General features: G+C 38.3%; 1 protein-coding gene across 3 annotated transcripts; it reads right to left on the minus strand.

Annotated features, from left to right (window-relative positions):
• Window positions 1-1462: 1462 nt before the first annotated feature.
• On the minus strand, window positions 1463-9607 carry LOC113710274 (auxin response factor 6). 3 transcript variants are annotated; one of them, XM_027233189.2, is made up of 15 exons: window positions 8511-9607; window positions 7976-8088; window positions 7251-7349; window positions 7078-7134; window positions 6809-6967; window positions 6624-6708; window positions 5669-5759; window positions 4921-5085; window positions 4701-4823; window positions 4278-4353; window positions 4014-4161; window positions 3229-3797; window positions 2605-3126; window positions 2259-2449; window positions 1463-1823 (listed from the first exon to the last, which is right to left on the minus strand). In XM_027233189.2, the coding sequence occupies exons 1-15, from the start codon at window positions 8551-8553 to the stop codon at window positions 1625-1627; spliced, it is 2640 nt and encodes an 879-aa protein (XP_027088990.1). In that variant the 5' UTR covers window positions 8554-9607; the 3' UTR covers window positions 1463-1624. The 3 variants fall into 3 exon arrangements, with proteins under 3 accessions (XP_027088990.1, XP_027088989.1, XP_071921697.1); XM_027233188.2 differs by having other exon boundaries at window positions 2605-3797; window positions 8511-9606; XM_072065596.1 differs by lacking the exon at window positions 7976-8088 and having other exon boundaries at window positions 2605-3797; window positions 8511-9605.
• Window positions 9608-10433: the final 826 nt, after the last annotated feature.

Consider the following 10433-nt stretch of genomic DNA (forward strand, 5'->3'; position numbering starts at 1 on the left):
CCGAGTCTTAAAGCTGATGGTTCTTCTCTTAGAATTCCAAGCTACTTTGGAGGAGAGGATTTCATTGAGACAGATTGGGAAAAATATGCTTGTTGGTTTCTCCTCCTTTCTAGAGTATAAGACAAGTACGGAAGCACAAGTAACAGCTCTTCTTAAGAGGATTAAGCTGTGCTTAGATGGGAATCTTCATCAAGTGACTGTTGAAATTGATTCTAAGTTAATGATTCATATGGGTTTTGTGTCTTGCGACGATACCAGGGAAAATTGAGAGCACCATGTGGAAGTGGAACTTCAAACGCTTTACACATCACATGGAAAGTCCTTTGTCTTTAAACACGTTTCTTAACAGGCAAATTGGTAGCTAATTTGTAAGCTAATGGAGCTAGTTCTTCAAGAACAAGTAAGGTGCACAATAACTTAGATTTGACAAATGATTTTGGGGCTTTATTGGATTGGACACTTTGCATGTCGTGTACATCTGCATTGTATAACACTTAGAAAGCTCTATATCGCTTTCTTTTGTATCTTTTCATTAAATATCAGTAAAACGGGTAGAATTCTATCCTAATTTTTATTACAACAAGTGACTTTCGTTTCTTTTCTTTATTCTTTTTAAGGGTCATCAAATAATTTTGAGATTTTTTTTCTTTACGCATGATCTTTGTATTTTCTACTAAAATACTCCAACAGTTTAAGAATTGTAGCAGCACCGCACTCTTCTATCTGCCAAAAGTTGATGTCAACTTGTTTTGCAACCCGGTACTGTTTCATCCTGTCAAGTTGCATTGCGACATCTCCTTGTGTGGATAAAGTTGGGGAAGAACCCCACCCATGTAGTATTAATGTAGAGTTGTTGAAGTGCCAACCCTACCTTTAACGCACCTATTATTGTTTGATTATCGTCTTACCATATCATGCACCCAACCTAGGCCCATGCCCTGAAGGTCAATATCTCTTTCCAGCTCCCCACATGCCTGCTTAACCTCCAAGCCATAACAATACATACGAAAATGATGAACCCCATTTGTCAGATGTAATGAGACCCTGGATGGCAACTTCCATATTGGTTTTGAGATGGCATCAAACATATCAGTTGCAAGAGAATAGATGTCAAACAGGGCACAATGAACTGTCCCACAAGTTTGCAAGGGAAATTTATCATTGATCTTTTTCTGGAGCTTGCCAAGGCATAACCATAAGATACAAGCAGAATATAACTAGCATACTTGCGGTAATGCAGGAAAATTCGAGAGTCGGTTTATTGGCTGCTTGAAAACTAGGCTTAGGATACCTGAAAAAGAGCGGTGCTCATAATGATTTGGCATACATACTTTTAAGTACCCAGAAAGGCGAGCACGTTCAAATGTTGGAAACGATCAGTATGCATAAAATGGAGAACATATTTTATTCTTCAATCTAAAATGGGTATAAAATGAGAAGAAATAGTGGATCGTAAACACGGTTGCTGTTTAAGAGGATCACATATTAGCATAATTACATTAAATATAAGTTTTATACAAAATACTAACTGAGAAGACAGTTCTTCCTACTGAAATATATGGAGTATATGCTATATGCTACAACATTACAGAATGAGATTAACGTCTTAATTACTTCAATCAATCTAGTAATTGAGAGATCCAACTGATGTCATCCTGGTAATCGCATTCCTGGGCTCTTGTAGGCTTGCATAGTCATCACAGCTTCCATTTGGTAGCCTTGAGTTGGGAGCTGAGTTGAGAAGCTCGAGACCTCGTTTGCCCATGTGCTGCACCTCTTGTGGTGAGAGTATTTTAATGCACCACACATTGTTAACGAACTCCCTGCAGTGTTTGTCAGAATCAATTAAAACGCCACACTTTCATGGGGATGTAAAAAAAAAAAAAAAATTAAAGACGACCAAAAAGGAATTGTTTAATATGGCAAGCAAATGTAGACCACCTCATAAGGATATTAACAATTGGAAAGGAAAGTAAACGAACAATAGACTATTTCATTGCATTTTTCTTTGGGTTTGTTTTTCCCTTCTCTTTTCTGCCCCTTCAACCTTAAGAGCAAAGAAAAATACCATAAAAGCCTCGACATGAATTGAGTACAATGTGCTGCTTTACAACAAAAGAAGCTTGATAAAGCACATAGCAATAAGCTGTCATGCATCATACTCAAGTGATGCACAAACACCACAGACGCAAGCAAATTGGTGTTTGAAGATAATAGATAGGTAAAAATCTATGACAGAAGAAAATAAAGATACTCACGGCCAAGGATCATCACCAAGGAGAAGGACATCATTCTCTCGGTCAACGAACACAAGCTGCCAGCCTGATCTCAAAGGGTCCTCCAAAAGGCCCTCAAGGCCAAATAGTCGAGCAAGCTCAATACGCAACTCATGGTAGCTGCTGAATTTGCTGATGTCTAATGACCTCCCAAAGGACCCTGACTTGTAAACCTATTAAAAGCGCAACATATGAAAAAAGGCAGGAAAGACATTTATGGGAGTGCTTTGTTAAATAGTAAGACAACCAAATTCTCATGAGGATTCATGTGTCATCTGGAGTTACCATAGTTGTCACCAGCAAAAGTGTCATTACCAAGGCAACTTACCTTAACAAAAGTTCTGGTAGCGGGGTTTCCCTGCCCAATATTGTCAGGAGACCGCAGAAAACCAGATTCCTGAATACAACTTGAAGGTGTCATTTCTGGATTCTGTTGAAACTTGGTCCCCGTAGTACCAGCATAATTGGAAGAAGGAAAAGGTATCGTAGTACACCCACTATCACTAACTACTCCCCTAAGGTTTGACATCCCGTTCTGGATAAGAAGTGATGAAGAATCTATGTTTACTCCGAACAAAAGGCTATTCTGGGGATCATTGGTCCCTTCTTGGTCTATGGAGCACTCCCTACCAGGAAATGGTGGCAAAGAAACTGAATTTTGAGATATACTGTTGTTAGGTGGTCCCATTTCCTCCATTAAAGGTGATATACATTGTGATACACCCGAAGGAAGGATAGGATCAATTGCCACTCGTTTTGGTGGCCAACCACTAGGAGATAACAAGGAGCTGGATCTAGGCACACTGAGAAGATGGGATGCTTCATCCTGGGGCACAGAACCCAACAGACTCTGCAGTGGAGACAGAATAGAGCTGGTCACAGAATTACCATTAGAGTCCGAAAAGCTCTGCTGGTGCATGGGAGAGATAGCTTGGATCGAATGTGACTGGACCTGAGAGCTTGAAGTCAACTGAGGCAGGACAGTTGCAACACTTGAAACCTGCTGATGATCATTTACTTGCTGTTGCTGTTGAGGAAGAGGTTGCTGCTGCGGAAGAGGTTGCTGCTGCTGCTGCTGTTGTTGCTGTAAATTACTATAAGAATTCTGATGATGCAATTGTTGCTGAATTAGCAGTGATGGAGCTTGAGATTGTGATTGTGCTGGGGACTGGCTTCCTGGAAGGCCTTGTAAAAAGGTAGGCTCAGGCTGAGACTGCTGCAACGTTTGAGGTTGCACTAAACTAGTTGGTCTGTTAGCAATGCCTTGGGTTTGATGAAACTGTAGAAGAGAAGATAAGGCCTGCTTGGATGGGCCTACAGCCCTCATCTCCTGAAGAGCAGCAGCAGCCATAGCTTGGTAAAGGTCTGTTTGCATGCCAAGAATTGGAGCATCTACCCTTGGCTGCATCCAAGGTGCCACTCCAATTCCCTGATAGTTAAGACAATGTAATGCACGCTCCCCAACATCTCCACGGAACCACATTAGTGGAGAATTGATTCCCATTTCATCATCCTTCATCCCTGAGGCCGCCAAAAGATAAAAGGTTATAGCCATATTGCATGATATGACATGAGCTCTAGGCTCTAAGGCTTGATATGACACGTAGCAAAACAAATATGCATGGCAGGATAAGAAAATCTCCTCCCTACCCTGTAAATCACACCATGAGAGAGAGAGAGAGAGAGAGAGAGAGAGAGTATAAGAATCTAATAAACCATAGGTACCGCAAAATATACCATTGAAGGAAGGCAGCCCCAGTGGCCATGGTCTCTTGAGTCTTAATGGGAATGGTGATGGATACATCGGAAATGTTGTCAAAGGTTCAATTTCCCACAGAGACACTCTTGGTTGCCTCTCTCCAGCAGTCGATTCATCCCAGCCAACCTACACAAATGAAGTTAAAGCTCCTCAAACCAGTATCCAGTAATTTAATTGATTGCTTACACCAGTGCTGTCATTTCAAAGTGTTTGATCATTTTCATGTTGGTATATGTGCATACCTTCACTGATCGCCAATATGAATTCGGCCACCGAACTGGATCCAAGTCACTTATGCCAGTAATTGTGCCCATGTAGCTGAATTTAAAGATTAACATATTCAAAATCTTAAAACTAGAAAATGTACAGAACTTTTCCAGGTTAAGGGAAGTAAAAAGAATTTAGATACCAAGAATGGTGATGAAATTGATGCCTATTATACCAATTGCAATTTCTCTTTTACATGCTTGCACATTTTGAGTATAATTTGCTGAAATGTCCATATAAGTGACTAAAGAATGAAAACTTGAAAATGTGAAGCTAAAACAAGGAAGAAAGATCTTTTATAACACTTCAAGTTAAATTGTTTCCTTACACAGCAAAGGGTAAATGAATAAATAGCAACAGACAACTAAACTAAAAAACAGCTGAAGCAGGCAACTTACCGCCGAACACTAGATTCTTCAGTCTCGAACAGCATCCTGAAGCGCATGCCAACAGAGACTCTAGTGTGGTAGACTGCCTTTACATACTTGGCCAGTGGTATGACAAACTCTGATGGACTAGCCCTGAATTTATAGTTCAATAAGAAAAGACACAAGTCGACGATATGAAAGGTCGAATTTAATTACAGTATGACAAACTTTGATGGGATAGTCGACATACCTTGGATTGTAAAATATGGTGAAACGGCTATTAGTTGCTGCAGCATGAGCAGCAGCTGCAAGAAGCCCCAAGTGCATGCTGTCACTTGATAAAACTGAAGAAGGCATCACAGTCTGTGGCCGATTAGCACGTCGAATACCTAAAAGTAACTGGTTCTTCTCATTCCTGATGCATTGCAAACGAGTCAAAATACATGCTTGGGTTATAGTGTGAATATTATTTTGCATGTCAAAGAATTAGTTAGGTAGGCAAGAGAAACAGATGAAACGTTAAGGTTAAAAAAGTTTAGCAGACAACTGAATCTTCACAAGTTCTATCAGTCAGGCAAAAACAAAAGCCTCTGCATAAAGAACAAGGTTGTCAGACATCTTTAGGAGAAAGTTATAGGACTGTTTTTTAAGTTTCTTCCTTTATGATTATATTCACATACCCCTCCTGTTCCTCTTAACTCCAAACTTTGCATGCTAAAATTAACTGCTGCATCCTGATCACTGTAGTAACAACCAAATAAAGTATGTGGTTGCTGACAACATCATCCCTGTTTCTGGCATTCTGCGAAATTTCCTTATTCTTGTTATGCCAAGTTCCATGACATAGATGATAGATGATCAGTTAGTTAAACAATCTCATGCAATCAAATCCTTGCATTTCTTTTCTTTACAAGAATTGAATAATATAATTCATACATCTCATAGGAATGATGGAAAATGGATAAAAGTATGAACATATTGATGACTCGACCACCTACCATATGAAAAGGACTGAATCCCCTGCAACAAGCCGTTTTGCACTTACAAATACACTCCAACCTGTAGTGAGAAGATGCCTCTTTGGCTGGCCTGTGATAAGAATAAACCATTAGTCCTGGTAGTCATCATTTTGCCAATTTATGACACATTCTACGTAATTAATTCAGAAGTCACAGTTTTCATGCAACAATTTTTCTTTCTATGTATGCGGTACAAGCTTGGATTTGACGAACGTGAATATCAATGGCTAATACTAGCTACCATGTAGACCTTGCTATAAACTTCAAAATTACCAGATAAAGCAAAAGTTAGAATAGAAAAGGGGGGAGGTGTTTGAAGACCCATGGTGAGGTATCTAACAAAAAGCAATAATTTTTCAAGTGGTCAGAATTCATAATTTCCATAATTATTCTGGCTAATTAGAAAAGTAAATTTTTTTTCTGGCCACATGCGAATGCAATGCATGATTTGCAAGAGTCATGTGTTTTTTTTCTTGAAAGTTATTAAATCACAGGTTCATGACTGGAAGATTCAAAGTCAGAATCCTTCTTTGTTGAGATGACTCAATCAAAAGAAGCCTGAGATGTTGTATACTATCACCATCCTCAAGCTTTTAAGATTATAAGAACACAGCTACCAAGTGGTGTTACTCCTTGTTGTTACTTGAAGTTAAGGCCTATGTCCTCCAACATAAAGCAGAAGCAAAAGCTTAAGTGTGCAGAGACAAATTGATCGGACCAACATGTCAAGTTTGCCTGGAAGGTGAAATTTTTTTCATGGAAAAAATGAAAGAAAAAACCTAGATTACTTTAGTGATCATGTAATTTTAACTACAGGGCAGCGGCAGTAGCTTTATATTTTCTAATCTATCCAGTACCAACAAAAAACCCAAAATCCCAACAAAAATCGCCCTGCCCTCTTGCCTCTCATGATCAAAATCGTAATAGTCCTCACCTCGGAAAATATGCCTGAATTTCCATTCATTATCATGCAGATCTCTTGCAATCAACTCTTGGGCTGGAGGTTGCTGGGAGAAATCCTGCAAGTTGGTATCAAACATCAGATGCGTACTGCATACATGCACAGGACAGAAGGCTCAAAGCTAGATGGCCACTTCATAGGTATTTAAAAATGTTTACCAACGGAGGGAAAACTTTTTCAGCTGCACGGCGAGGAACTGAAAAACCACCATGAGTGCTTGTATCACTTGCAGTCAATGTTTTGCAGAAGTAATTTGTTGGCTGTTTGCTGGGAGAACCCAAATCTGCAGGAAGGTAGGAAGCCTCCTTTTGCTCTTGCTGCATGAAGGCCAATTGCCATTCAAATAAAAGTTGAAAGGACAGTAAGGAGATAGAGAATCAGAAAGAAAGAGAATCAGAACTTCTTCATCAAATCAGAGTTGACATACAGGACTCAGGGGTTGCAAGGTCATTTGAGCATAGACCTCATCTGTCTCCACATCGGCCTAAAGTCAACGCAACAATGTTCATTAGAACCAGTCCTTCGTCTGCTCAATTGAAAACAAGGCAGAGAAAAAACTTTGTCTACTAAATTGAAAACAAGGCAGAGAAAAAAACTCACATGCATAGTGACATTGTGAAGTTGACAGATTAATTGTGGTGGTAAGCTTGGGTAATTAGGTATATGAGCGTCAACTTCCTTGTTGGTTGAGGCAGCGACCTACACAGTATGTATCAATAATAAGATGATAACACGGTTCATAAATTTATAATTAGGTAGAAACATTCAGCTTTGGAACTCAAGGACTAAAATGTTAGAGCAAATAGCAAACTGTCAAACTCAGACATAAGAAACAAGTAGACACCTAAGCATGTTGACGAACTAAAAGGATAAAAGGCAAAAAAAGCAGCAAAATTTTGCCCAGCCAAACAGGAAAAACATAAGGAATTATTTTGACAAGAAAAACAATTAACAAGCAATCAAACTTCTCAAATATTTTGACAAACTTTTCCATGCTCAATGTTCAAAGAGGAGAACTAGGAAACTCAAAATCTTGATAACTAAATAGTTTCCATGAGACACATAGACAGAAATAAAATTGACTCAAAAGCAAATGAACACGAGCAGCTACTTATTGTATGCTGAAATTAGCCATGAAATGACATAGCCCTATATTAAGAGAGAGAGAGAGAGGGAGGCTGAATCTGGAAGACGCACAGAGAAAGTTCCCTAACCTAGAACTGTGAAGAAGGGCTTTCTGTATACATGAATTTTTTAGCCCAAAAAGTACATCACTTCAAGTAGCGACCTGGAAATCAAGGGACATGTAAAAACAAGAAACTGACCTGCTCGCTATGACCTTGAGGAAAATATACCACGCGGCTCCCAATAGCAGGTAGGGAAACAAGAGGACCAGCACATGCATGCCAAAGTTCAGAATTCAGGCACCTCTTTTCCCCTGCAGTTTCAATTTTCATCAAGACGATAGAGGCATAAAATCCTTTCAGTAGGAGGGTATTCTTAACCAATGCTTAAATCTTATGCAATCACAAGCTAAAAGACAACTTATCAAGGAGGATAGACACGCTAATCGTCCCTCACTGATACTCTAAAACGAAAAAGAGGGCAGATGAACTCCAAAACTCAACCGTACCACCAAATTTAAACTCGAGAACATTATTTCTTATAGGTGGATATGAGATTCCTTGATGGAAAACTTGATTGGAGTATCAGCTAAACTCAAGAATCTAACTACATAGTTCACATCTTAGATACAGAACCAAAAAGTGTTATGTCAAAAGAGGAAAGCAATTAAAACAGGCACAGAAACCAACCAACAAACTCAATCAACAATGAAAAAGCAAATTAAAGCAGATTCACCTTCAGGAGGTTGCTGGGTGAAACCAGCAGGAGAGAGCCTCATTTCTGTAGTTTCAACAAGAAACTCTGAAGCCACAATAGCTAATCCAAATCACTCACCAGAAAGTTCCTTAACCCCACACCAGAGTATTGCACTTACTGCACTAGACCTTCTTTCAGTGACCACCTTTTACTGCAACCCCCGGTAAGTCCTCCACTTTGCCTCCTCCAAACACACAAAAATCTCCATGCAGGGAATATATAGACACAGCCCCCTCACCACCACTACCACCACCACCACCTACCGACCAGCTTTTTTAGGAAGGATTCAAGAGATAACACTTCATAGTTGATAATTGATCAAAAATGTGCTTTTTGTGCCTCTCAAAAATCTTCAACCAAAACCAGTTCCACTATAAAAGACGATAGATTTAAGCTTCATCAGTTCTTGAATTTCCTCACCCAGCATACCCAAAAGCGCGCATATGCAATCAGGAGCTTCATATGTATCAACTTGTCAACGACCACATTCCATCCAACTCCAGGCTCCCAATTTCCCCAAAAAATCCAACCTTTTCAGCCCAAACAACCAAAACTCACAAAAACTAAAAAGCCAAAAGCTTTGCCGAGTTCACAGATCTCAGTTAAAGGAGAGCAAAAACATCAAAATTTAACCACAACCAGCAAAATTCCTCAGGGAGCTTAAGAGAACCAAAACCCACCTCAAGAAAAGACCTTAGAGAAAATCCCAGATCTTATTTTCGCTAAATTCAGTGAATTCAGCTCATAAACAAGCATATTGTGCAAATTCCATGGAAGCTCAACCACATGAGTGACAGACACTTCAATGTCAAATCTCAGCTTTCCACTCACATGCACTTTTGGCAATTAAAGGTTATACTTATTCATGTATCCAGTAGAGAATATCGTACACTAATGGTTGATTTAGAAAGCTGTGGCTTTGCTTTGAGGTGCCAGGAATGAATGATAATGCAGCAGGTAGGAGTTTGAGTGAGGGTACTAAGATGGTACTGAGTTGGCTCTGCTTCACTACTTTGTGCCTTTTTCAAGTCTCTAGACTCTCTACGCTACAGCGTATGCAGTATAAGTATGTTGTGTTATCATATATCCATCTTTCAAGTGGGCAAATCCTGTATCTACCGCTAGTGCGTTGCAATTTTGTATTGTATGTTTTGGATTTTACAGCAAATATCTAATACTACTTCTTTAGTAAATTTTAGGGATAATTTCACGAAGCTCCCCTGAGGTTTCTAATTATTTCACTGGCCTCCCTCTAATTTTTAAAATTACATTAACCTCTCTTGAGGTTAATTATTTTGTAATATTTAGACCCAATGAATAATTGAAAAATAATATTAGAAGAGAGAAAATAATATGATTTCATTATTACCCCTTATCTACTATATTATTTAATTAATTTAACACCAACCCACACATTAAACAAAAAACACTAAAACTTGTTATTTATCGCTAGGGAAAAAATCATATATAATATCAAAAAATAGTATATCATTTTATAGTTTTCACTTAATATAAGATTCAAATTATTTTTTTCAATTCAAAGTCTATTGTCAAATACGATCAATAATAAATAATTAAAAAATTTGCAAATATTACAATGAACAAACTTTAACATCACAAATATTCTTGTCAACATATTAAGGTTTGTTTCTGGAATTTTTATGGTATTAAAGTACACTCTTTGTAATATTTTGATTACAATTTTTTTTTGATTATTTGTTGTTGATTTTGTTTGACAATTGATTTGTAACTAAAATAAGTAATTTGAATCTTACATTAAGTGAAATATGTAAAATGATATACTATTTTTAATGTCATATGTGATTTAATCCCTAATACAGCAAAATTTAGTGTTTTATTTAATATTTGGGTTGGTATTAGATTAAAAAGCAATTTAGTAAA

This window comes from Coffea arabica, chromosome 9e, assembly GCF_036785885.1.
Source record: "Coffea arabica cultivar ET-39 chromosome 9e, Coffea Arabica ET-39 HiFi, whole genome shotgun sequence".
NCBI classification, from domain to species: domain Eukaryota; kingdom Viridiplantae; phylum Streptophyta; class Magnoliopsida; order Gentianales; family Rubiaceae; genus Coffea; species Coffea arabica.

Coding starts and splice junctions, on each gene's coding strand:
- LOC113710274 (XM_027233188.2), bottom strand. CDS start 8,553: ATGAGGCTCTCTCCTGCTGGTTTCACCCAGCAACCTCCTGAAG. Junction 8,089..8,510: donor CACCCAGCAACCTCCTGAAG/GTGAATCTGCTT, acceptor TTGAAACTGCAG/GGGAAAAGAGGTGCCTGAAT. Junction 4,824..4,920: donor ACCATATTTTACAATCCAAG/GTATGTCGACTA, acceptor CTATAAATTCAG/GGCTAGTCCATCAGAGTTTG.